General features: G+C 40.8%; 1 protein-coding gene across 1 annotated transcript in view; it reads right to left on the bottom strand.

Annotated features, from left to right (window-relative positions):
• SORBS1 (sorbin and SH3 domain containing 1) overlaps positions 1-26,965 on the bottom strand; it is a 78,740-nt gene that overhangs the window by 22,673 nt on the left and 29,102 nt on the right. The window contains exons 10-23 of the mRNA XM_026851467.1: positions 24,294-24,469; positions 23,510-23,573; positions 22,313-22,387; positions 21,915-21,977; positions 17,882-17,929; positions 17,638-17,767; positions 15,536-15,650; positions 12,281-12,364; positions 8,966-8,980; positions 8,402-8,459; positions 7,804-7,913; positions 6,423-6,472; positions 3,472-3,644; positions 366-1,883 (exon numbers count right to left, since the gene is read on the bottom strand). Of these exons, the coding sequence (XP_026707268.1) occupies positions 366-1,883; positions 3,472-3,644; positions 6,423-6,472; positions 7,804-7,913; positions 8,402-8,459; positions 8,966-8,980; positions 12,281-12,364; positions 15,536-15,650; positions 17,638-17,767; positions 17,882-17,929; positions 21,915-21,977; positions 22,313-22,387; positions 23,510-23,573; positions 24,294-24,469 (2,679 nt within the window). The remainder of the gene's footprint in view (positions 1-365; positions 1,884-3,471; positions 3,645-6,422; positions 6,473-7,803; positions 7,914-8,401; positions 8,460-8,965; positions 8,981-12,280; positions 12,365-15,535; positions 15,651-17,637; positions 17,768-17,881; positions 17,930-21,914; positions 21,978-22,312; positions 22,388-23,509; positions 23,574-24,293; positions 24,470-26,965) is intronic.

Below are 26,965 nucleotides of genomic sequence, written 5' to 3'. Positions count from 1 at the left end.
AAACTGCTCCTTAAAGCAAATTATATGGGTTTGTTTTATATTCTCATGTGTGCAAATGATACAGGACTAGAAATATCTCATGTTGAGATTCTTGCATCCCTGAAGTTGCTTGAGACAAACTGAACCCGATGTGATTAGAAAGGCAGCGGAAATCGTTTCTCAGAAGTGCAGCTGTTAACAAGTCCTGAACAAAAATGCTCAGCAAGACACGCAAAGGACATTAGACACACTAGGGGAAAAAAACAGAGAGTGTCAAGGGATGCAAAGGTGGGGAGTAAAAATGCGAGAGTTGTGGAAGAAAAGAGGAGGAGAAAGGAAGCAAAAAGACAGATGAAGGAACATTGGTAAAGAACACAAAAAGCCACCTCCTAGGTACGTCCCAAGTTCACTTTGCGGGTTGTTGTTTGTGTCCAGGCTGTGACAGAGGGCATATGGAACAGGGTTCCCATTGCTTAAGGAGTCAGGAGTGCCAGCCTGGCTCATGAAGCTATCTTGGCTAGATCCCATGGTGGGGAAGTAGCCAAGCCTCTCCACAATGTCAAAGGAAGACAGGCGCCTGGGGGCTAGAGGCCTGCTTCTGGAGCACAGTTGGTGCTGTGAGTGGTGACTCTTGTCTCCTACACTCCCCAGCAGCTGTATGGGGTCGTCTGAGTTCTCAGGGCTGGGCACTGCCGGGCTTCCCAGGCAGTCTGGGGGTGGAGTCCTGCAGGATTTGTGTTGGAAGGGCTTTTTCAATCGGAAGGGGAGTGGGCTCATTAAGTAGACATTTCTGGGGAGGACATGTCTGTCCCCATAGACATCCACTTTAGATTCAGGGTTCCTGGAGGCCTGCTGCTGCTCATGCCTTCGGATGGTAGTGAACCTGGTATAGGAAGCTGGGCAAGCGCCTTTGCATCTGTTGATTTTATGCTTCTGAGGCCCATTGAAGTTGCTGCTGCTGCTGCCACTGTCATTGGATGCATTTGACAGGAGATCTATCTCATCTGTGCAAGTTGAAAGTATGTCCATAGGGATGGCATCACTGAGATCTGAAGTTGTGTCCTCCACGTTGCTGCAGGAATGGGAGGATTTATCTGCCAGACTGGCAGCATCCTTCTCTTCTTGGTGTGCTTTTGACAAATCCAGAAGAAACTCTGCAGAGTAGGCAGAACTCAAACAAGTCTTAGACTGGAGAGAAGTGGTGAATTTGCTTTGTCCAGTGGAAAAGTCAAGCAAGGGCATTGATCGGGATCTCTGGATCAGCTGCTCAAAGGCACTGATACGGGAGGAAACGGTGTGTTTGGGGATCTGCTCTGAATCCTCTCGACTAAGGCTGTGCTCCATCCTGTCCTTTGCTTCATTCTCAAACTGAGATGCAATATCCCTCACACTGCAGGAGGAGACTGTGCCCAAATGGATCCTAGACCGGTTGATCTGGTGCATGTCTTTATACAGCATTGTAAACTCCATCCCACTCTTCCTGGAGGCAGGGAACAAGTAGCCTTTCCTAGAGTTGGTGCCATACTCCTGCAGGCTCATAGTACTGCCGGATTTGATAGCATACTCCTGCTTTGACTTCATCAACATGTTTTCTATGCTTTCCCCTATGTCTACCATGAAAGCTTTTTTATCGAACAAGGCAATGGAGCTACGAAGGTTTTCGCAGCTTTGAGCTTTCTCATGAGACAGCAATATACCCTTCTTGTCCTGCACAAGAGCATCTGGAGCTGCTAGTCTGGGTTTGAATTTAGAAGGAAGGATTTCAGTAATGCAGGCTTTTGCAGCTGATAAGGGCTTCTTATGTTTACATGTGTGACCTAACATACCGGTATGACTAGCGTTAAAGGTTCGGCTATTAACTGAAGAGGGTGCAGTCATATGAGCATTCCCACCTTTACGATCCACTGGTAAGCATGCAGAATAAAATAAATACAACCTGTTAGCTTAAGTGCTAGAAAGCTATTGAGAAAGGAGAAAGAACATGCTTGGATTTCATAAAATGCACTTTAAAGAAACAAAGTTCTAAAACATAAAGAAAAGCAGGAAGAAACTGCACAACAAGCTGCACTTACAGCAGTAGGTGAAGTGCTGCTAACATCTCTAAAATGAAAGGCTTGGCCAGAGGCAAATCTGGAGCACTTTGGAGGTACCCTCCTCAAAAGTGCTAAGCATCATTAGCTTCCAGTGAAGCTATGGCACCATGGAAAAGGGCAGCTGAAGTCTGGGCAGGAGCAGGGTGTCAGCAAGAATGCAGAGACACTAACATTTCAGAAATGGCTTAATACCAAGCCTGTAATCACACCTACTATGGTCTCACTACAGTGCTTGCCAAACAGCTTATTCCTGGGAGGGAGAAGACAATCGGTGGCTAACTGTGTTAGAATAAGCAGGCCACATCAGCTTGCCTTGCCCAAAAACTGCCTGCTTAGAGATTCCCCATAATAGGAATAAGCTGAGTGTCCTTCAGACAATGTGGTTGGCCATGTTTGCTTTAAAAATCAAGGAGTCAGATCAGGACATTTTTTTTTTTAACAGTCAGATCCAGCCTGGGTTCAGCTTAGACTGCAGTTTTTAGGTCTGTTTCCCATTTGAGTTCAAACTCAAATGTCAGAATAACCATTCAGGTTCAATTGCAGTTTAGGGAACAATAACTGTTTGAACAGATTTTTTTGTTCAGATCCAGTTTGACTCCTGCTCCACAGGCCTGACATAATGTTGAAAAACAGCTGGAAGACTGAGAGAACATTTTGGTTTGATGTACTATTTTTAGGGAGAGCAGTTCAGAAACCAAACACATTCCTTCCCCAGTCCTCTCCCCATCTCAAGCCATTTTTAGGTTGAAGTTGGCTCAGAGATACATTCCCCAACACATTTCTCTGATGGGAGTCAGGCTTTTCCTTGTCCTAACCGCCTACAGAGTCCATGATGGGGGGAGGAAAGGGAAGGAGATGCAGTGGTCTCTGCTGCCCCTTGTCTCAGAGCCTGCAGAGCATTCATTGTTGGTTCATGATGCCCCATGCATTGTCTGCACACCCTTTGCAGGCAGGAGGCTGCGGAGCACACGGTGCCAGCTACACCAGGGTCATCAGGCCAGCAGGCATGGTGTGGCCTGCTGAGATACCACAGCAGGAAGAGCAGAAAAGGCAGGGAAGGCTCAAGCTTGGCAAGGCAGTGGGAGCAGATGGATAGCAATGTCAGCCTGAGCAGCCTCCAGGAAGAACACAAGGGCATGGGGTCTAGCTGAGGGGCTGGATGGAGGGAGCTGGCCCCTCTTGGGAAGAGAAACCTGGATCAGATAAAGGGGTCATGGAGAGTATTGGTCAATGTGGGCAGAGTTAAAAAAAGGAGGGAAAACTGGGGATTGCAAAGAGGAAGGACAGAGGAAACCTCAACTGGCTTGAATAGGACTCTAAACCTTGCAGCAGTTTACCCCATATCACCTGACTTTTTGACAGTCTATGCAAAATGGAGGTTAGTGCCCTGACCACCTACCTTTTGTGGAAGCAGAGCTAGACGGTCGCTTGAGACCACTCAGCCCCTGGAACGGGATATCTCCACCTTCCAGTACACTCTTGTAAATCTGCCTTTCATTCTCCAAGCCAGCAGGGTCCCCCAGTGCTATTTCTGACTCCCTCTTCACTGCATGGTTAGGTGAATATGTGGAGCTGGAAAACATAAAAAAGGGGGAGGGACACCGGTGGGTCACTTCTGTTCGCTGAGAGCTTCATGCAGAGTAAGAAAAAACCACACTTGTGAATTCAGAATAGACTGTGTATGAAGAACTGGTGATGAATGAAGACGCTATGAATACATGGCAATACTGTTCCAGGGTTTGGCATTACCATAGCATTCTCCACCTGAGGAAACTCTCCCAGCTCTGTACCCCCAAAAAACAGACAGCAGGAAGGCACTCCTCCTTTATTTTACAGATGAGACAACAGAGTCACTGAGCAGATGCATGATTTCTTTGCAGACACAAAGAAATTAATTGGCTAGCTAGAAGTAGCACAAATATCTTCCAGCTCCCAGTCCTCTCTCCTTAAACACTAGCCATGCCTGTCCCCTGCTTACAAAGCACAGCTGCTCAGAAGTTCATAATCAGTTCAGCCTCCCAGTTAACAATATAGTTCAAGACTCCCAGAGCAATTTCTCAGTTTTCTACCATGCAGATATATAAACAAAATTCTGTTAAAATGAGTACAATTTTAATTTCTTAGGTTTTTAAAGACTGGACATTTATTACAAATATCTTCTCAGTCATGAATCTAAGCACAAGTATGACCTCACATCTGATTTCTAGATTTCACACTTTTCTCTCTAAAAAAATAACCAACAATGCCATGGTATAAATGGCCTTTCCAGGTATAAAAGACTTACTGAGCAATCAGGCAGAGATGTTTTCCTAAAATTTAAGCTAATCTGATACCAGTTCTTGTGCTCAACCAGGCTCTTCAGAATAAAAGGGAGTCTCACACAAAGCTATTCTGGGGCCAAAGCATGACTGCTGGAAGGTTTGACAAAGTTAAAAAATAGGGCATTTGCCAATTCATGGAAACATTTCAAAAGCTGGCTTACATCCTGATGTCTAGGAGGGATTCAAATTTATGTGAGTATGGAAATGCTTGTGGTTACGCCTGCTAGTTGGGGATAAATTTGTACATGCATCTGTTTATTTTGGATAGATGCTGTACTTATGGGGTAAAGAGAAAGCTTTCAAACATATCAGAGGACTGGCTACGGAGGTGGAATTACACAATGTCTGGATCACAAAGATTATTTTAGTTTCCGAACAACGAAAACCAGGTCATATGCAGTCCCATAAATTACTTTATGGAATAAAAGCTTGCAAAGAGCACCACAACAGAGAAATGGAATACTATCAGTTTTCAGTCTAGGCAATGCTCAAACAGACCCATAGCTACAGAGTTGTTGTGTCTTATGCGGGTTATCCCAGTGCCTCTTTTATCAGGTTCCCAAGAAGCCCTGCCAGTTGCTGCAGGGAATAATGACTGCCCTGGAGTTCCTCAACTGGAAGGCAAAAGCATTTTAGCCTAGTTGTTAAAAACCAAAGGGTTAAAATGATCCTCTCTTGGGAATACACCTGAGGGAGAAAGAGGAGGCATTTGGCAGAGCCCCTTTGTCTGTTGCTCCCTTATTAGGGCCAGCAAGCAGTCTGCAAGATCAGAGTCAGGTGAATGGAGGGAAGAGTAACACTGCAAAAAAGACCATAAACTCCAGGTATCTTTTCTCCCTGCTCTCTAAAGGCAGGACAGGGAAGAATGTGCAACTCCACTGGGCCTTGCTGTTGCGTCCCATTCCCAGCCTACTCAGGTTGCTTCCCCTCTGCTGGCTCAGACACTGTCACTCCTGCATACTTTGGGTGGCATCAGAATGGGCACAGACAGTGCTGCCATGGGCAGAAACCTTACCAGTCTTTGGTAAACATAAGATATTTATGCTAATCTCTGAGATTTCTGTTGATCTTACTGGTCTCCTTACCAAAACAAAACTAAACAGTCATAGCAACAACCAACAAAATGCAGCAGTGTGCAAGTTTCTCAGCAGAATGAACACAGACAGAAGGGAACTGAGTTGAAGGAAGTCCAGAGATGTCTAAGGCAGCCCCTGAGGGGTGGTGAACACACGTGACATTAATGGGCGTCTGAAGAACATGCCTTTCCTAACAAATCATCCAAGCAGAGGGGATCACTGTGCCTATGTTGAGCACTCTGTCCAATTACAAGGAGCAGCAGGTTTGCAGTAGGAGCTGGCTCCATAGCTCGAGTAACTCAATACAGCTCAGCAGCTTACTCTGGATTGTGGTTTTGTGTTCCTCTTTTAAAACAAACCAGTTCCAAGTACAACTTATTTAGACAGAGTATACAGTTTATTATGTATTCCTCTGTAAAAGCAGTGCCATATTAGGTCTTTGACAAATATCCTTACTCCTTCCTACCACTGTTCCCCTTCCTGGAAGCTGGAAAATTCTTGCCTTCCATCAACAGAATCCTTCTGATCTGATGCACATAATTGAGAATATCTAAAAGGAGCCAATCTATCATTCTTGTCTAACAGAAACAAACTTCGTTTTTTCTGTGCAAGAAGGATACTTGCATGAAGTTACAGTCAATTTCAAACTTCATCAAGATGGAGTTAAAGGTCTGGGCTTTGGAAGATTTTTTTAAAAGTCACTGCCTAGCACAATCAGCAATTTTTATCTAGACAGTGCAATCACTCATGTAATAACTTCAAAACTAATTCAAGATCAAAGAGCAGATATTGTACCTGCACTCACCTAAAGCATATATATAATGTTCATAGTACATGCATTTGTCTGTATCCATCACCAAAAAATAAAGCCAACGCACTTCCAACGCCTAAAACCCTGTCCTACATGCCCCCAGATTATAAAAGAGGCATCAAAAAGCAATTGAAAAACTTACTAGGAAGAATGGTCTGTGGAAGTTTCCAGAGGAGTAACACCTGCTGTATTCTGCAAAAGTCCAAACAAAGAAGTCATTGATACACACATGTGAAGAGAAAGAAAAAGGCTTAAGTAATTTTCCACCTATTCTAGAAGACATTGAGGTTTAAGTATAAATAAAATTTAAGGTGTCAATGTCTTTGCAGAAAAGTAACAATTTTCCCGAGTTCCTTCAGGGCAGTGACAGGTTTTTGCACAGCCGATGCCTTTTTGCAGCGCCTATTCTTTTGTCTGCAAATGAGTCATTGTAAATAAAGCCAAAAGCAAGAAGAGATAACCAGCTGGGCCATGACCAGGAGACACATGCTCATAATTATTTCCCCAAGCTTTTTCCCCAACCAGTCACTGCCCGCCTTTGCTTTAAAGGTACATTTCTGCAGCACAATACATTCCTCAGCGTTCAAAAAAATATCAAAGCACTAACAACAAAAGCAATGTTTCAGTTCAGTTTCTTACTTAAGAGAAGCAATGCCAGCTGCACAGGTTCAATAGCAAAAGCCAGTTCTTATCCGCTTGCTTTAAATCCATCTAACACTTCCTAGGCACATTATTTCAAAAATTGAAGGCAATTTTAGAAGAAATGCTCTATTTGGTGTCCCCTCATCTATGTGAGGATTCCTATGTAGGAAGAAAAAGCAAATCTCGGGTTTGAAAAAACAGCTTTTTCAAGTCCTGGTGAAATGCCGCAGCCTCAAAAAAAAAAAAAAAAAAAAAAAAAAAAAAAAAAAAAAAATCAACAACAGAAAAAAAAATTAGAAAAAATGGCATGTTACCAAATTAATCTATCATTTCATGGTTCGAGTCCTGCAGACCCTCGAAACAGCAGCAGCAGCTGACCTGCCCTAGAAGGCCATGGCAAGGTGCAGCACAAAGAAAATTGTGTAAAATCTCTTGGGAATATCCAAATCTTGGGTAGGCGTTAGCTCCTAGCAGAGAGCAAGGCTTGTATGAAGGGAGGGTAGATGGCAACACGCTTGAAAGGCACGAGATGATGACGTGATGCCAAGCAAGAATTTTAAGCTGATTGCTGCTGCCTATTCATGTGAAAAATAGAGAGGGATTTTTGCAGACACTGAACTTAAAACCCGAAAGAGGGACTGGGGTGGGGGACAGCTGAAAGGGATTGGGGGAAGAGGAAATCACTGTATATGAAATGGATTTCAAGTCGGATTCTCAGCATCATGTTCTATTATTTCTGACAGCGACACAGCAAGCCATGCAGTCAGAACGGTCAGAACCATTATTTATCCCAACCTCATTTAATAATCATCCAGCAGTGAATAGATTAGAGCAGAGAGTTTGGAAACAGGGATTGGCAGCATGAAAAGAATAGGAAATACCTTCTGTGGCTTTTTATGTGGCGCTTTATAAAGCTTCTCCATTTTTTCTAAATCTGCCTCTAACTCAGTCTGGTAGAGGTAGAGGTCTTTTTCTAGATCAGTCTGGTTAAAGAAGGAGAAGAAGAATGGGAAAATAATGCTTAGGGTTAGGGGGAACCAAAGGAATGTTAATTTTGAAAAAAAAAAAAAAGTGAGTCTTTTTAATCAAAAAAAGACAAAGATGGTATGGATAATACATAGAAATTCACTAGTAATTAATCATGTTTCAATCATTACAAAGGAAATAGTTTTAGGCATTTAACATCCAAAATTAAGAGATGCACAGGCCTGCTAGAATCTAATTCTACAAATCATAAAGTTATATAACCCACCTGTAAAAAAAAACCCCAAACTGTAACAATATGCAATATGCTGTTAGTATCATTATCACTGCAAGTCAAGATAGCAAAACCACCACTCTAAATTATGGCTGATTATGGTTTAGGAATTGTTTATTAAATCAATTTACTAGCTACTTAATTGTTAGGCTAATGAGCTCAAGCCCAATTAAAAAAAATCACTCACAAGCACACAAAACCCAAGCAATCCTACAAAAAAACCTCTCTAGTAAGGATAGAGCAATCTCCAGGAGTATAATCCCAAATCTTTTTTGGAGGCTGATGGAAAGCAGAGGAAGGAAATGAGGAAATGAAGATAAGGAAAGACATCACAGAGAATATGGAAACTGGATTAGAACAGAGGGGGAATACAATAGGGGTTTTGCATCAACACTGAAAAGAAATTAAAAAAAAACCAACAAACACCACAGAGAAAGAGAGATAGAAAGAGGAATAAATCTGCTATAGCACAAATATCAAGAGATCATGGGAGGCAAAAGGGAGCATACATGCAGTCTGGGAGGGGCTGTTTTCAGTAGTGTTTGAGGAAATTTTAATTTTTGCTGTGTGCTCTAAGGGATTTTGGACTCTGTAGAGGGAGCCCACAGCCGGTGATAAAAGCATTCTTAACACAAAACCAAAACAAAACAAAACGGGGAAAAAACACAGTCATAAAAAGCATTTGTTTTGCTCGTTCTTCTTTTCAAAAAGAAAGGGTAATACAAGGGCCTTTGATAAAGAAAAGGGAGAATCTTTCCCACCCCCGCCAGACTATGAATACATACCATGTGAACAAATGGCTGAATTTCCAGTGGTGGCATTGTGGGGCAATGAGAATGCAGAGTTGTTATTTTTTATTTCACTGGTTTGGGGGTTGGTTTGTGGTGGTTTGTGGTGGAGAGAGTGGGACACATAGAAATTTGAGAACTAGGTATTTAAAATTCATCCTATAAGTGAAGGTGTAGATTTCAAAACAGGATTTTCCTGTTTGGATGCACGTGTAAATATCAGGGAGGATCATTCAAAGTGAAAGACCTTTGTCCTGACACTCCTATCATAATAATGCCATGCCATGCTAATATTCTAATTTCACCAGATATGCTCTTACTTTGTAAAATCAGAATACAGCAGTTGCTGTTTCTAAACAACCTCTGTTGGCTAACAATCTTAGCATCATCCTACATGTCCATACTGACTTCTGTGACTAGATTATTAAAGAATCTCTGAGTCACTGACAGGGAACCTCTGAGTGTCAGTCTATCAAAGGCAAGACTGCGCTACCACACTTGGGTCTTGGTCCAAATTCCTTTCTAGACTGCCTGGATCTGTTGTTTGAATCTGTCCCACTTTACATTTGGACAGACACTGTGTGGGTGCAAACACTAAATACCTGTTTCTTATCCATTATATCAGCAGCTGCAGGGGGGCAAATGGTGTGGGACAGATTTAGGTTTGAGATTTGGAGGGAGGAACTGGAGGAAAGGAGGTGAGAAGGCAGCACATGTGCCCCTTTTTCCAGCCCCCTGCTTCTCCATTTATAGCAAAGAGCTTACTCAGTGCTTTCTTGGGAAGGGCGGGGACAAAGTGCCCACGCGTGTGATCCTGCAATCACAGTGGTAGACAACCGAAGTCTAGACTGACCAAATGTCAAATTTTATGGATGAGCTCCATGGAGCTGTGGAGCCACAGGTCAGAGGGAGAAAGGAGTGAGTATGTGGGGATTCAGTCTCAGCAGCACACTGAAAAGCATCCATATTACAGAGACTGATCTACCCATCTGCAGGGCATGTGCCTGTCCACAGAGCTGCCCAGAAATGCATCTGGGATGCTGGTTCAGCAGGTTGCTTCAGCTGCCCTAGGAAGCACATGTGCTTTCCTCAATGGGGAAAGACCCATCCTGGTCATTCTGGTGTCTTTGGAGAGCAAAACCCACAGACTCACAAGAATCCTGTGCTCCCTCTTACCAAGGGTGTTTCCTGCCCACATCACATACCTGCAAATAAAGTCAGAAAGCCAGGAGAAATCATGCCTGTAGAAGTACACATTATCTCCAGCACTGGAAAAAAAGCTGGGACAAACAGAGAATCTTTAAAAATCCCAGGTGCTAGCAAACATCAGTTAAAACTCTCTGGTTAGGCATGAGGCGTAGCCACTAGCTGATCACAAAAATCTGGTGCTCTCATGACCAGTGAGCAAAGCTCAAAAAGTCTGTGGTAATGAAGCTCAGATGGAGCTTTGCTAGCTATAAAAGTCTGAGATGGCATCCTCAATTCAAGTGCCTAATGCCGAAGCACCGTTTATGGAGTATCACATTCAGGGGCTGGCATAGTTGATCAGGGAGCATGGTTGCATGGCTCTGGAGCTACAGCAAGTTGACATGGGATATCATTCCAAGGCAAGCTGTAAGAAAGCAGCCCTTAATAACAGTGCCTTGAGCAAGGCAGGGGAACTTGTCACCAGAACAGATGCTCTGCTGAGCAAGAGATCGATTACTGGTGTAGCCTGAGATGCCCTCTTCTGAGGTAAGCCAAAGCCACATGACTAAAAGCACAAATGCACACTTCTAAGAAACAGATATACCCTCACTTCTAGAAAGGCCCAAGGGCATAAGTGTTCTCCTTTCTCTGACACATTTTCCATTAACTTACACTAACTGAAAGGATCATAGAGATGACAAATGTTCATTCCTTGGAAGAACAAATGACTATTAACTATATGGCAGCAAAGAGAAGCAGGTTTCTTCTTGTTCTGTGAAAATCTTAAACCATGACAACTGGTAAAGGGTTAAATTCTTATACTGACATCACTATAAAGCCTCAGTGAGGTGGGATTTACCTGACTTCTACTACCTAGAAGTTAACACTGCTGAAGCTCCTTCTTTAGCTTAGGATGGAAGGTCCATGGCTATAAAACATAGTTTTCTATGACAGAACAGACTACCCAGCCACCGTACATGTTTGTCTTTCAGCAAAAATTATACTATTTCCATGATGTGATCAGACCGGGCACCCAACCCAAACAGCTACACTCTGCGCAGAGGAATTCTTGTCACTTCTGTGAGAACAAAGACTAGATTTAAAGAAAACCTGCTCTCTGGTGTCCATGTGCAGTTGCATTTGAAGTCAGTACTGAACCTTAAAACATATTTCTGTTTTGTTGTACATGCAGGGAAATCTCAGCAGCACTCAGAAATAGTGTGCATGGGCATTTGACAACTGACCTCAAGGTGAAAGGAGAAACAACCACTATAGTGAATAACTGTGAGAGGCTGATACTGACCCTCTAGTGCAGTAAGAGTAGCTTCTTAAACAGTATTTAATAATGAAGTTAATAGTGTTTAATCAGTAAGAACCAAGCCATAAAATGCTTTAAAGTCACATTTTTTTCCAGTAGCCATGACCACTGATGTATTCACTTCATCAAAATGTCCTTTGTCCTACTGCACGATTAAGCTTTGCGTCATCTTTTTCCAGAGTGGGGAAATCAAGGCTTTTTTTTTCCCCCCACACACACAGGAACACAGCTCCATTTGTAAAGAAAGCACACTGTTCTCAGACTGCTTTAGTTTCAGGGAATGGCACAGACTATTCAACACAGACTGATGCACCCCATTTAGGCAATGGGGCAGCTACATGCATAAGGAAATGAGCAGGAAACAGGGTCATGATCTATTTATGGATAGCTGGAAATTACTGACCTAGAGTTTACAAGCCAAGGCCAGGAACAAATAAGTGATTCTCCTTGCCTATCAGCCATCCTAGATCTTGTTAGGCAGAGGGAAAATAAGGACTTCCAATAATGAGAATAGGCCATTACTTCTAATATTAACAACAAAAATGCAGTTTGAACTGTGGTGTGTGAAAAAATATTGCCTTGTTGATGCAATATGGTTGGAAGTGGGGAATGTTTGTAAATAGCTTCAGAATGCTTGAAGTGGTCACAGAACAGCTGCTTTACATCAGTATCAGGATGAGGTTATGAACAATCATTTTTAAACAAGTAAGGCAGCTGTTCCAGGTTTAGGACCTAGCAAAGAGATGTGACAACCATTAAAAAAAAAGGCAGGTCGACTTCATTGGTCATCGAACTATCAAACTTACCGGTTTCCCAAACTCCAATTCCGAAAAGAATTTATACCAAGGTTCATTCTTTAAATCTATCTCTTCTGGGCTTATATCCCGAGTCTAAAGGAGTTGGTGATAGGGGAATGGAAGAAAGAGAAGGATAACATTATGCAAAGAATACACGGAAAGGGACTGTTAGAGATGCAGATCCCACGGTTTCCATTCTAAAATGTAGATATTTAGGCCTTATAATTTTGAATTTCTATAGCACCTCTCTCACAAAGGCCATGAACTGCTTTGCAAACGTCATTTAAGCCTAATGGCATCGTTGTGAGCAACATGAATATGAATGAACTGCATTTTACAGATCAGAAGACCCACACAGAGAGAGATTATGCAGCTTGTCCAGCATCAGAGGTAGACTCAGTGGAAGAGCTGGGAGTCAACCAGTCCCTCAGTTCTACTGTCAGACACTTCCATCGAGTCCAAAGCTGCATGTACTTTAAAAAATTTTAAAATCTTCATTTGGTTAAAAAAGAGATTCAGCGAGACCTGAATCAAATACTGCATCTTTAACAGAACATGAATATGTGAGAAACCCTGTTCTATACACTGCAAACAGAGTGAAAGGTGGTTTTCTAAATCAAAGGAGACAAAAGTCAGAGAGAACACATCCCTGAAAGATCTCTGAAGGTACAGAGACACAATATTACTTATTTCTTCACAAATAAATGTTAGAGAATCAGACAAAGCTACAATGAAGGAAAACCAGACAGGACAGAAAACAGTACAGTTGAAAAGGAAATTCCCTTTTGTTCATACAAACTCTTTTAATGAAACAAAAAAAGCTGTAATAGTTGTAGCTGTTTAAAAACACTACTGGTGAGACAAGAGAATAAAGTCCACTACTGAGGATTATGAGGTGCCACTCCCCAAAAGACATCTAGCTAACTCTTGCATTTCAGTGTACCCAGTCTTATACACAATGGATTTCAGAGCACTAAAAATATAAAATACATTATGTCTGATATGCCAGTGTGATCCCAAGTGCTTGATCACAAGCAATGAGCTACACACATGCACAGACAGCCGAAGTGTCCTGATACAAATCCTCCTGTGATGGGGTTACAGAGGCAGGAGGGAGTTCCCAACAGTGCTGGGCTTTGCTTGATGTCCCAGACTTCGACACTAGGCACCACAAGAAAAGCTCTAGGACAAAAACTCAAGACTGATGCTGAAAGAGGGGCAGTGCTTCAGTCTGAAAGATAAATGGTTACATTATGTTTGATCTTCAATGGCCTGGAGAAAGATTTGACTATTTCTTAAAGGCACAATAGAAGCAATGCCTCCATATTTTTCTTTACTGGACTCTAACTAGAAGCACTCATCTTGTTATATAACTGTCTTTACATTAAAAAAAAGCCCACTGACATCAATGGGAGGCTCTTCATTGCTCTGAAATTGTTTTGAATCGGGTTTCTGATCGACAAATCTCCTGCAGCCTCCTTAAAAGATCTAGTTGCTAACCACTGTGTTACTGTTGTATTTAGTTAAACTGATGGAGACCATGGAGCCACTATTTCAAGACCTTCTTTCTTCGGTGATATATGGCTTGAAATTAAAACTCAAAAAATTACACTCAGAGTAACACATCTATCACATTCTTTTTGTCTTTGATGAGCTCTGTATAACTTTTCTCAATTATGCTGATGATATTCCTGCTTGTGGCTTTTAGACTCCGATTCAGCAGCTCAATTAAGTACCTGATGAAGTCTAAACATGTGATGCCGCTGATATGCCACTGGTGATGACAGACCTTTTACAAAGGCTTAAATACACAGATGAAGCAGGCCTTTTGCCACAAGGTTTAATCTTGGCTGTTTACTGTGAGACAAAATTGCCACTTAAGTCAGCAGAAATCTTGTTCCAGGATAGACTGCAGGAGAATGGAGTTATCATACCATGTTCAAACCACTTCTCACTGGCACTTCTCTAATGGGCTGAGCCAATGCCCAGTAGGATCAAGAGAGTCATCCATTGCCCATTTCAGTAGGCACTACGATCATGGTTCTATCAGAAGCAACTTTGTTGAAGTCAATGAAGGGACACAGATGTTAAAAAATGGTGGTTGCAGGATCTTCAAAAAGTGATGGACCTTTATTGCACTTGGAAGGAAAAAAGAAAACCCACCAAAATACTAAGGAGAAACATCAGGTTCCAGATCAGACTTGGTTCTTACGTTTATATTGATTGAAACTGCTGTTCACTCTTGTGTAAAATCTGTGGCAGGTTTTTCAGAAGCATTCCTTTACCTACTGCATGCATGGACTAATGCCTGAGCTGTTAAGGCTCAAAGTCCAGTGTACATTTGGAATCTCACATGCAATAAGCACTTCTAATTGAATCCTTCAAACTAATGTTTATCTAGAACAACAATTACATCTTTATGTACCAAACTGGCTACTCACTAGTAATCTCATTCAGTGTTTTCTAGTGTTTAGAGTGTCACACTTGTACCACTGAAGGACACCTTAAGTGAGCTGTGGTGATTTACACAGGACTGGCTGACGAGGTTAGCACCACCTCTCTGCCCTGTTCCTTGTCAAGTGTTCTCAGCCAAGGCTGCAGAACAAGACTTTTGTATGTCTCCTAGCTGTCACAATTCACAGCATTACTTACAAATTCAAACTGAAATTGGTAACAGCTCACTTAATACTCTAGGTTACACACTGGTGTAGCTGGGGAGCCAGCTCACATTCAGTTCTGCCACCCCTGCCACAGAAGTGGAGGGGAGATGACCATGTCCCAATGTGCCTCAGAGGCATCCCTGAAGGCACATTACAGGCACTCTAAAAATTACTCCTTTGGTGTTTAAAGCATCAGAGGCACATATAAACTGAACCACCCTGCTTTGTTGCATAATGCCTTCAACCCTCCTGCATCAACTAATGCTGTGCCCTAGAAAAATTACAGCTGGCAAAACAGCTGCTAAACAGGTCACAGTGTCAAACATGGATTAAAAACTAGGGTTAGTGATCCATACTTAACACAGAAAACAACACGTCCAAAAGGAAAGAAGTCTCTCAATCCCCCTGGACCTTGCTTTATAGAGAACAAAAATGTTAGGAAGTTATGCAAAACAGTTTTCAAAACAAAATATACAGGAAATACATCACGTGAGCACTGCAATGTAAGCATAAGAATTCCTATCCAAATGAAACTGGTCAAGCACTTGGGGGATATTTTACAATCACAGGATAAAGCCACAAACTAGGATAAAACAAACATTACCATCTTTTCATTGTTCAGAACTGAAGACTTCCCTGGCTGATAATCATAAATGCTCCTGGGCTCAGCACGGTATTTTCTGGTGTCCACCTTCTTGTCTGGAGGCTCCCAGTCAGTCCTGAGGAAAGAAAGATCAATTCATCCAAACCACTGTGGTTTCCATGGAGACAAGAACTTCTTTTTGACAAGTGCCTTTCCCCATTAATCGTAGTTTAATCAGGGAACTTTTTCTAACCTAAGAAAGCAGCCTGCTGCAAAAGAAACAGTTCAGACAGGGCTCCAGGCATGTATTTGTTTATCTGTAGCAGGCAGTTTGATACAGCTCAAGTGCTGAAACTGCTGGAACAGAGGGGGTTTCTTCCAAGTACTTTCAATAAACTTCCAGACTTCTGTATCTTTCCTGATTGGAAATAGCTTAGTGATGGGCTTCAACGAAGCCCACAAATATGAACATATCCAAACTCTGATCAGAATTCAGATTAAAGCTCTTTTGTTAAACTTCTTCATTTTAGCCACATCACATTACATGACCACTAACTGCTCCGGATTCTAGGTGCACTCTGGGGTTCAAGAGCGGGTCTTTTCTAGAGACTTAATGAATCATCTCATTCTAGTATATTTAAAGGTGGCTAAGAACAGTCAGTTGACTATCAAACCACTATAATTTTGTGCATTGTCCACATTGGCACCGTTCTGACAACAGTAATCACAAAGCATCCAGCGTCCATATCCTACAATGTCCAGATCCTCTGAAATGTAATGTATTCAAACACCTCATGCAGAATAACCAATGCCCCCCAAAAAGCCCAGAAATCAGGCCATTTAAACAAGTAAACTAATTCTGATCTTGCTCTTGATATGTTCCCTTTGATGGGCAATGTTGTATATGGATCCACCTCACCTAGCATTCACCAAAATTGAGGCACTGAACTAAAACTGCTGCTCCAGGTTTCCTCCCACTTACATTACTGATCTGGTTTAGGACAGGAACAACCATTGAGTTGCCCAAACTCTATCCACTGGCTTAGGAGAGACAGAGGTAATCAATTTAGGTTTTGTTGTTTTTGTTGTTTTTTTTTTTTTTTAAAGACAGCAGCCAAAATGACTGGCCTACAAACAGTGTACAAATTTCAACATCTTTGATGTCTAGAATAAATTTGACTGCTTAAGTTTCCAACCGCAGAGAAACTTCTTCCTCTTGAAACACTGTTTTGTCACTAGATAGTAGGAAGTACTAATTATTGTAATCCTTTCACTTGCACAAGTTTTCTAAAATGGCCTAAGTACTATGCCTTCAATTCCTGCATAAGGAAGACATGTTCTGCCAGCAAACTTTGTCTCCTGATCTGGTGGCCTGAGATACTCACTGAATTAGCAATCTCAAATTATATTGCATTGCTCATTTGAGGCAGCAAATGAAAAACATTAAGAGCACGTGGAAGTTCGTGAGGGAGGGAGGAGCAGCTCAAGAGCTGGGAGAATTCAGCAGGACATAAAATATTCATTGCTCCTTCAGCTTTCCCTGCATTTGGTAAACACATTCATTACTGTTACAAAGAGTAACAGTAAAAATTACTGTTAAAATACATGGTAATAAAGCAAAAAACAAGAAGGGAAGTAATCTTGAAAGATCAGAAATGACACTGCAAACTAGAAACTCCTTCCAATAAAGTTCATATGGGTGGGACTCCTCAGAAATGAAAAATGTAACAAAACTTTTACCAAGGCTCAACATAAATCTGAATTTTGCTTCTCCACAATTATTCTACTTGCTTGCATTCTGAAGTGCTTTTACAGTGTCACACTGAGCCAAGAGTTTCCACTGTGCCTCTGTGGAAGGCACTGTGTAGGCATGACATCCAGGGAGACACTCCTCACTCAGAATGTGTGAAGCCTGGTAAAAAAACAGACAGACAAAATGGGGGACTGGGCTGTGACAATGAAGTAGTTCACTGCTGCCTTGTAAGAGAGTCAGAGCCAAAACTACATCTTCACTTCCCAAAAAAAAGTTTAACTGCAGTTGTGGATCTAAAGCTTCCATCTCTGTACGCATCCCATTCACAGCTTTCAGAGTAACGTTCCAAGTGTATCTTAGTTCAGGTCACCTTTCTGGGCTTGATTTCAGCGATGAAGTACGGTTTGGCAGTGGCAGAGTGGCAGACCTCTTAACAACCTTCTCTGAATCAATATTGTCCGTCTCACTCTTGGAGCGGGGAACTGAAAGCTGGCTTCTGCCTGTAGGATAAATCAAATACGGGAATATTGGTGAACTGGATAGGAGGCAAATAAATACATGCTTTACATGCCCTTTCTGTTTGACAAATCATACAAGAAATGTGAATTACTTACTGTCCTCAGAATAGGAATAACGAGGAGAGTATGAATCAGAATCTTCATCTGAAAGACAAAACCATTTTGCAAGTAAGCTGAAAGAGCCCCAAAGAAGAAGCACCAGAGACCCTTTCCATTTCTTATACTAATACACTGGCCATAATTTGAGTGATAAGTACAATACTTACCACAAGGAAAGGATCCTAAAAAAGAAAATCCCAATGAGGTTTAATTTGCATTTAAATATAATTCCTAGATTAGACATAAATACTAATGTACTACTTACACTAATACTTTTCTCCAGGCTCGCAAAGCACTTTAGAAAACAATCACTTTTAATGACAAAACTCTTCTACAGCAAGGGTTATTAGGTCCATTTTATCAAAAGTTGAAAGATAAATAGAGGATCTAAAAGCCATAGTATAAGCCTAAAATAATTTATTAGGTGCTAGACACAGGAATAGAGCTGAGCAGTCATTCTCCCAATCACATATGATAACTGCTGGGAACTCTTCCTTGTATTAACTTGCACACCAAGTTGAAGTATGTTCACTGACTCAGACTACCTTTTAAGCACAGATAATGTTCCTGACATGACACACACATGTATACTTGCACCAAGAGACTGTCCTTGTTAGGAAGAGCTTACTTTTTAAATAGGAAACATACATCTATAGAATGCAATAGAGATATTAAAGTAGCTCTAAAAGAGATAGTGATGGCAATCATTACAACTGAGTGGCGTGGTCTGGCCCCCAAGCTGAACAACATTCTCTCTTTGACAGTGAAAGTGTTATACTGCACAAACACAGCAACTGTCGTTCCCAGGACACAACTGCTGCCTTGAGTTGTGGAACCATGTACTGTCTTATTCAAAGATAACATGAACTGTAGTGCACAAGGCAAATGTGCCCCAAAACAAGGTGGGAGGATGGCAGCATTACCATCCCCCACTCCACAGCCAGAGAGACTTTAACTTGATACTTAGTGGCATCTTTCCACCATCTTCAACAGGCTTTAGAATGAATCTTCAATGAATTGCAGGAGGTAGCAGGAGAAGTTGGGACCAGACCTGGAAATCAGACCCACAAGCCTATCACCTTTCTCTGTTGATGAGGGTTCAAACTTACAGGGATGTGTATATGAACCATCTACAGGACTTCCAAGGCAAAAATGCAGGAAAGTACAATGCAATTACTGCAAAGAGAACTGTGAGCAAAGGTACTATTAATACCTCTGTGAAGAGACCCCTAAAAGTGACAGAGATAAAAAGAAAAACAAAACAGATGAAGCTAGAATAAGGTAGATAAGAAAAGAACTTACTAAAAAAGTGTTATGTGAATTTAGTGATGTCAATCAATAGATTGAAACCAGTTCCAGCTCTTCTCTCAAGCAGGATATCAATCAGCTGCTACAGTCAATCTCATCAACTGGAAAAAACAATCTGGCTAACAGAGCTGATCTGAAATTGCACTCCAAGCCTTAATCAAGCCTTTCAGGAACACTCAAAGAAGTCTTAACTTTTAGCCACTCTGCTGAGTTCTCTTGGTGAATGAGTTAGAATGTTTAAGTTCCAAACAGATGGTTATTGACTCTGGTGTGCTTATTATAATTTTCAGGTTAAAAAAAGCAAAGGTCAATTTTCAGGCCAATTTGTATATTTTAAACCTAAATGACAGCCAACAAATATTTATTTATTCAATGTTATTACACTGAATTGTTGACAAATTGACTGGTATTCCTATATAGAAGATGGGTTTATTCAGATAGCAAAATACTTGGTAAATCACAAAACTCTCAGTCCCTACAAATACAAATGACCAAATTTCTAAAACTACCTTCACATCTATTTACCTCATAGTCTTATTTAGTGTTGGTGATCAATGAAAAAATTGATTTATTTACTTGAAGAGAAATATCAACATTCATTATAGCTCATCATTCAGACAGGAAAATCACTCAATAAAAATTCACTTCAGATAAGTGTTATTTTCCAGTGGCTAATATTCTAATATCTACATTAATAAAGGAGAACAGACACATTTTGTTTCTTCGAGTACCATATGAAGAGTATCTACATTTCTTCTCTTTTTACAGCAAGGAGTACTGAAACACAGATATCTGGAACGACTTGATAAAGATTAAAGAGTAAATTGGAGATGAGCATTAAAACAAGATCTCCTGGCTCTCAGAACTGCATTCTATCTGTGGGAACTTCCTTAATGGAACAGGATAACACCAATTTATAATTTCAAAATCTGACTCTTTTAGTGAGAAAAGGCTGTTCTCCTGTAGTTCCTAGAGACTCTGCAGGGTGGTGGTTTGTTGTTTGTTTTTTTTTTCATTGGTTGGCCATATACTCTAGGTTTCTAGAGACTCTAAAGGTATTTTAAAGGAGAGCCCAAATCTTGATGTTTCTAGGAGATCCTATGCTTCAATCCAAAGCAAAAAACTCTGACGCTAATTGTTACGAAATTGAGGCTTTGACCCATCTCTGTATAAACACTTTGCCATTGAGTATATAACTTTGAAATGTTCTCTAAATATGAAACATGCACACCAACCCATCTACAGATATTTCAAATTCCTTTTCAAGGAAAGAATCCAAGCAAATATTAGAGAAACATTTCCCAATGCACTGAGAATTAAAATCAAGTGTTTGGTTCAGTAAAATTTCAACTCCCTAAACCAGCAAATTACTTACATATGCACATCCATAAGTGCATAGGAGACATTAATGAGAAACCAGACTCTTAATACATTATCATCATTGGTTTTGCAAACCACGTTAGTTCAGACAAGAACAAAATGGATTTTCAAACTTAATTACAAACAAGAAAAGCAAAGCTCTGTAAAATTCCTTTATCGATTGGTTATTGAGACTATGTCATCCATACCCTCATACCATTCTGCCAATAGAAAATAATTCAAACTTCATTAAGATTTGCAAGATAGGACTCTTCACCTACAGGTTTCACCAAGAAATGAGCTAGTATCTTTAGATACCTGTATGACAGTAGTCCACGTTCATTTTAACAGCGAAATGCACCTTACATCTCCTAGTCATCTTTTGGCATCTCAGCTAGAACCTCCATTGTATGTTTTCTTCTTACATAGTACCCACCATACATTTAAAATAAACATTGAATTAAATGGTTAATTAATAGTCTCACCAGGGCTGGCTTGAGGCACAGTCTAAACTGCAGGATCTAAAGTGACACTCGAGCACCAAGTCAATAAAGCTGTCACCAACAAAAATTTCCCAATCAGGAAATGTCTGTATGTCCAATGTGTGCAGCTGATTCCAGTGTTTCTCAAATATAAGCATTGTCATGTATATGCACACAGTTACATGATTATCACTGCAATAGATGCTACTTCACCATCCTTGAAACATGACTAGAAAGGATTCTGGTTTGTACTTGAAATTTAAAGGAATCTGCTGAGCACAGGAAAAACATAAGGTAAAGACTGTTATTTCAAGTTGCAAGATGTGCTGATGAGACTGTCAAACTCTGTCCTTGCCTAGATATGCCAAATGTACCTAAGGCCAGCCCTGAACCTATGTTACCAAATTATATTTAAAAGACTACATTGAGGGACTCATCCAAAACACACTGAAGCAAGCAGCTTTTACCAGTAGCCTTCAGCAGCATTTTGGGTCTGGCCCTAATATTGTGTTAATATTAAAACCAGAAGTAATTTATTGATCTGAAAGGGTAGTGGGAGAAATCTTAGTTAAATCACAACTTTACATGTAAGTCAGCATTCTAGGCATGTTAAATAATCACTGCACACACATGGCTAAATATAACTGATAAGCACATAAAACCAAGCAAACCCCAAGACTGTAGCATTAGTCAAACACTAGTTAAAAAGCCAGAGGAGCACTGCAAAACCAAAAAGGCATCATACAGTCAAGGCAATGCTTAGAGTGCAGCAAATCATTATGAGGCAGCATAATGCTCAGCAACTAGAAAAACTCTAGGAAGAAAACAAATGGATAAGGCAGCATTTGTGCAGAAAAATATATATGGTCCTTTATTATTACCTTCAGAGATAGGACTAGGAGTAGACGCAGGAAACTGGTATGTAGGAGAATAAGGATTGTCTTCTGCAGCAGAGAAAAGCAGTGGATTTTGAGACTATCCACAGTGAAGTGGAGGTTCTGCTTCATCCCCCAATTTCCTATCACCATATGATTTTATTGCCTACTTTAATAACACTAAAGTAAATGGCATCATACTTTAAAAAAAGATTAATGGATTAGCAAAGACTTAGTTATTTTATGCATCACACATGAAGGTATACTGGGCATAACTGAATTTCCAGCCAGTGGAAAACATGGGTAACAGAAATCTAGAATCTGAATCTAGTTACTATTAGGGTGCTATAGTACAGTTAACTCAAAGCACAAGACAACAGATACTCTGACTAAACTTCTGGTACCTTCATTTTTTTGCTGGATTTCAGGAAGTTCAGGAAATATGTAGGTAGGGCAATAAGGGTTTTCTTCAGGAGTGTCTAAGGAGAGGAACGTAATTTGCAAAAAAGAACAGAGAGGACAGATTTAAAGGGGAAGAAGGGCGAGACAAGAATCCATACAAGCTGACTGCTGAACAGTCCCTCTCGTGCTGATGTTCTACCATGACACAACTTAGATGCCTCTTTGCTTGTTGCTGCCTTGCATGTGTGGGCCCTGCGAGAGATCCTGGAAACTGAGCGGACTGAACTCAATCTCCTCCTTCTGAAGCACGGCCTGTGCCCTGAGCTGAAGAACCTCTGTTAAGAGCACTGGGATTAGGAACAGTTTAACTCTTTTTCATTCCATCTAATACAACACAGCATCTATCTATGCAAAAAGCCCATCATGACAGCACCTGCAGCAGCAAATACAGCTCCAGTTTCGCATGCTCTATGTTTTATTATGTAAGTGCAGTTCTGAATTGCATTTTTGCCTCCACATCAGGCTGTTCAGAGGGTTCAAAGTTTGCAAATGTTACTGCAGCCATTTCTCACACAGAAGAAAGAACATAAATGTATTTATCAGCAGCCAGGCACAAACGTGCCCCGAAGTAGGGGATCCCCTACAAAGTGTGCAAGTGCTCACCAGAACTTTAAGGTTTTGAAAGGAGAAAATTTGAGGTTTTGAAGAAGCAGAGTTCAGATTCTGAACTCACCAAAGATCAACTAAAACCTTTCCACTGGTCTCAGTGAGTTCCAAATCAAGCTTCATTATGCAAGTACTAAAGCTTTACAGTGCAAAAAGTTTTTTTCTTATGCATAGCCTAGTTTCAGTGATAACCTACTGTCCTTTAAAAGTGGAGTTACCTGCTAAAACTGGAGTTCAGGGATCTACTCTCTCTAAGTATGAAAATATTAGCAGCTTTCTGATCTCAGTACTCTTGATTTCATGAGACCAGTTCACCTTTCAGAACAATTCAGACCTTTCTTTGGACTTTACTGTTCTCTCACCTTTGACTTCAGATATTTCAAATACATTGGCTGAGTTCTGCGGTGCAGAGCAAACACTAGTGAACATAAAATGCTTTTACGTAACCTGCAGTACAAATCTTCACATGAATGAAACAAAGTGTTATCAATGTGGTCTTCTGAAGTAAATAAAAAACATCTGTGTTACAGTACCTCTATTTAGCTTGTGGATCTGTTTGAACATTGTCTTGTACCAGTCCTTCGATCTGTCTGTATTCTATTGGAAAAACAAATATACACATAAATAATCACAACCATGAATTCCACCAGCTTTCCAGCAATGGAAAAGGTTGACACTCTATTATATGAAATTAATACTTTGAAATATGAGTGATTTCACTCAGATATATAATTTCATATGTAATGAAGCTACAGGCTTCACTCAAGTTACTCATAATTTGCAAGCTTTGCAGAGGTAGGTTGTAAACTACGTAGAACTGTAGATTGTGTGGAAGGTTTTGCATACTAATCTGATTTGACATCTAAAAGTACACACCCTATTTTAATCTTATGTACTGTTTTCCTAAGTATTCAATGGACAGTCAGAAACCTTAGTGTTCAAGTCACTCTAAACACTAGTTGTAAGAAGAGGTTAATAATTCCTGTAATGATAGTTTCCCCTGAACACTGAATAAAATTAAACATGTCATATAAAAGATATATTTGCCTTTTAAATGGCTAGAATAAGACAAAACTCTGCCTTAGCTGCTGTATTTTCAAATATGATGAAAAGATATATTAATTTTTAATTTTTTTTCTTATGAGGCAGCTGAAACAGGTCACTGATAGCAAATGGAAGCATTCATAATAAAATACATTAGAACTAGAATTCTATCATCCCTTAAGTCTCTACAGTCTCTGAGCCTACCTAAGTCCTAAGGTAGGCAGAATCTGCCCCAAGTTTTGTGCATCTACCACATGCTCAGTGTTGTCTTACCCTCAGTGGAATACCAATATCATCGACAGATGTATCAGCCATTTGCTGAGGGCTCTTGCCAATGCTTCTCTTCTCCTCCATTGTCCTCTTCTCACTCGGTACTGGCTCCTGAGCTGGCTTGTCCCGTATGAGTGCTGAGTCAACTTTATCAGAAACTAGTCTGTCCGGCACTGAATCTGGAAATGACAATGAGGGATTCTTATCTCATCCCAGCATTTCACCACATCACCATATTCCACTCTTTTTAAGGCAAAAATCCTAGCAAGTAGTTGATGAGACAGACTCTGTCACTGCTAGCTGTGTCTAGCGCCTGAACTAAAAGAAATCTACCAAGAAAATGTTTGACGTCAACAAAAGCAGGCTAGCATTTCTCAGGTAGCTTTGACTAATCAGCGACTCTGCAATCTCATTCTTCATCGAAAAACATCCATGATACAGTCTCCCAGACATCTTTTTCTGTTGGTGATTTCAATCTAATGGAGCATCCTACATGGTAGTGGGGCACTACTTTTTAACAGCTTGCACTCACCTGTCTGACAATCCCATTCATCACAGTCATATATGATGCTTCCAAATCATCTCTGTGCCCTAACCAGTAAATAACAAATTCCACCGTTATTTAAGGCTATATATGATTCCTCTTGCACATGAGTTTGCATAAAGATGGCAGGAGACAACTACTTGCTCCAGGTCACCTTGCTTCTACCTGGAATTCCTTGACACTGCCCAACTGACACCCACATGTAGCAGTAGGCACACCACTACCACCACTGACCAAAGAACTAAGGGAGCTCAGGTTGCTCTGAAGCTCTACTATGCTCTGGAGAGATGCAGCACAACAACCCTTAGGCTCTATCAAGGGTTTTCTGTGGATTTTGTGGAGATGAAACATCTGTGATTTTAGAGTCTGCCTCATCAAGACTTTGCCAAGTCATATTCTTTTTACATCACTGCATGCATTAAAAATAGAGATAGAGAGAGAAATGTTTATTCACATGCACATCACCATACTGCCCAAAGCCATTAAATGTGCAGAAATCTGAAAGGGGCAGTTAGCAGAGAAAAGACTCATGCATAACAAAGCATTGGTCCATTGGTACCTTGAGCAAACACAATTCTGCCCTGTGAAACTTAGTACATGAAAGATTTGTGTTTGAGTAGTTGGTTTGAAATTACCATCAAAATTTAGGCCTTCCTCCTCTTTAAGGAAAAATGAAATAATGTTTGTAAATGTTCAAAATGGGGAAAAGCATCTATGAAATCCTTGTTTAGCATTTTCATCCTATTTCCCCTCCCTGTGAATATGTATACAGTCTTTCGGTCCTTTCATGTCCCTTGGTGCACAGGGCTCTCCATTTTTAGGAAATATTTGGTCCATTTCCGTTACTGAACTTAATAAAACTCTAGAAACAGAGCATAGAAAGAGAAACTGAATCTAGACCATTCTTCCATGACCTTGAAGACAAAAAGTAAGCAGGTTTTTGGATGTGGATGAGGAGAGGATGCAAACTTAAGGAAAGGTCACAGCTTTTCTATTACGTATCATTGTCACTGCTTATGTTACAAGTTCTGAGCTTCTGGTCTAGAAAACTAATTATTTTCTGCAGGCTTTAACCTTTAGAATTCAATGTCATTGACCTTCTCTGACAGGATTGGTAAATATATATTGTTTCTCTTTCATTCTCTAGCTCCCTGCACAGGAAAAGTGGTTGGCTGCTTGTCAGGTAGATCCCATCAGAAACGACAATGATAATATTTGAAATACCTAATATAAACATAAACAACAGGGTAGATGTATCACGATGTCCCAGTGCCACAGCCATGATCTAAGCAAAATCTTTATTTTGATGATTTAGCAAAAACAAAACCCACCATCTGGCCTGTGCCAACCATCTCCCAACCATGAGTTTCTATCTTATAATATTAAACATGAGAAGGTTTGGGAGCTATCTAGCATGGCATAGCCAGGGTAAAAACCTATCAGCCAGTGTAATGTATTTTAAAAGAGTTTCCAAAAATTTTTTGAGTCCACTTAGAACTGGTTGAAGGTGCTGTACTGACAACCCTGAAGGCAGGAAAAGCCTGTTCTGACAGCCTGAGTTGTATTAGGTCAAGCCCTCCCTGTGCACCCTGCCAGGCAAGTACTTCCTAGGTCCACAGGACTCTACCAAGAGGGTCAGATTAGATGCTGGTCCAGTTTGGCTGCTCAGCTGATACTGCAAACATAGACACCTGCTGCACCAGCATCTTTGCAGAGGAAGGAACTAAACAGACATCTATCTTTCACCACAGCTTCCTACAATACTCTACAACTTAGAGAATAACAGCTGGACTTCACACTGACTTATTTGCCATGCAGCTCCAATGATTTCAAAAGAGTTTACAGAGGTACACACCAGGATTTGAAGTACTTAAAAATCAGAGAGCCAAATCTGGTACGTAATCACCCAAATAACCAGACTGCACCATTCAGCACACTCCATGGCACCTGGGCCATCCTTTTGCAAGAGCAGCAGCAATATAAGGTTGCACAGCAAGAGAGTTTTACTGCTGTAACCAACAGAACATAAAAAGCAGGGGGAGAGGTGTCAGCCAGCAGCTTTATGTGATTGTTTTGGTACACCAAGAGTAGGTGCAGACCTAGCTGTGCCACAAGGTGCTTCAATCTTCCA

Source organism: Athene cunicularia (assembly GCF_003259725.1).
Source record: "Athene cunicularia isolate RWA chromosome 6 unlocalized genomic scaffold, athCun1 chr6_part1, whole genome shotgun sequence".
Classification (NCBI taxonomy): Eukaryota; Metazoa; Chordata; class Aves; order Strigiformes; family Strigidae; genus Athene; species Athene cunicularia.
Note: the sequence above shows the minus strand (reverse complement) of the source record. Positions and strands in the feature narration are given on the sequence as shown.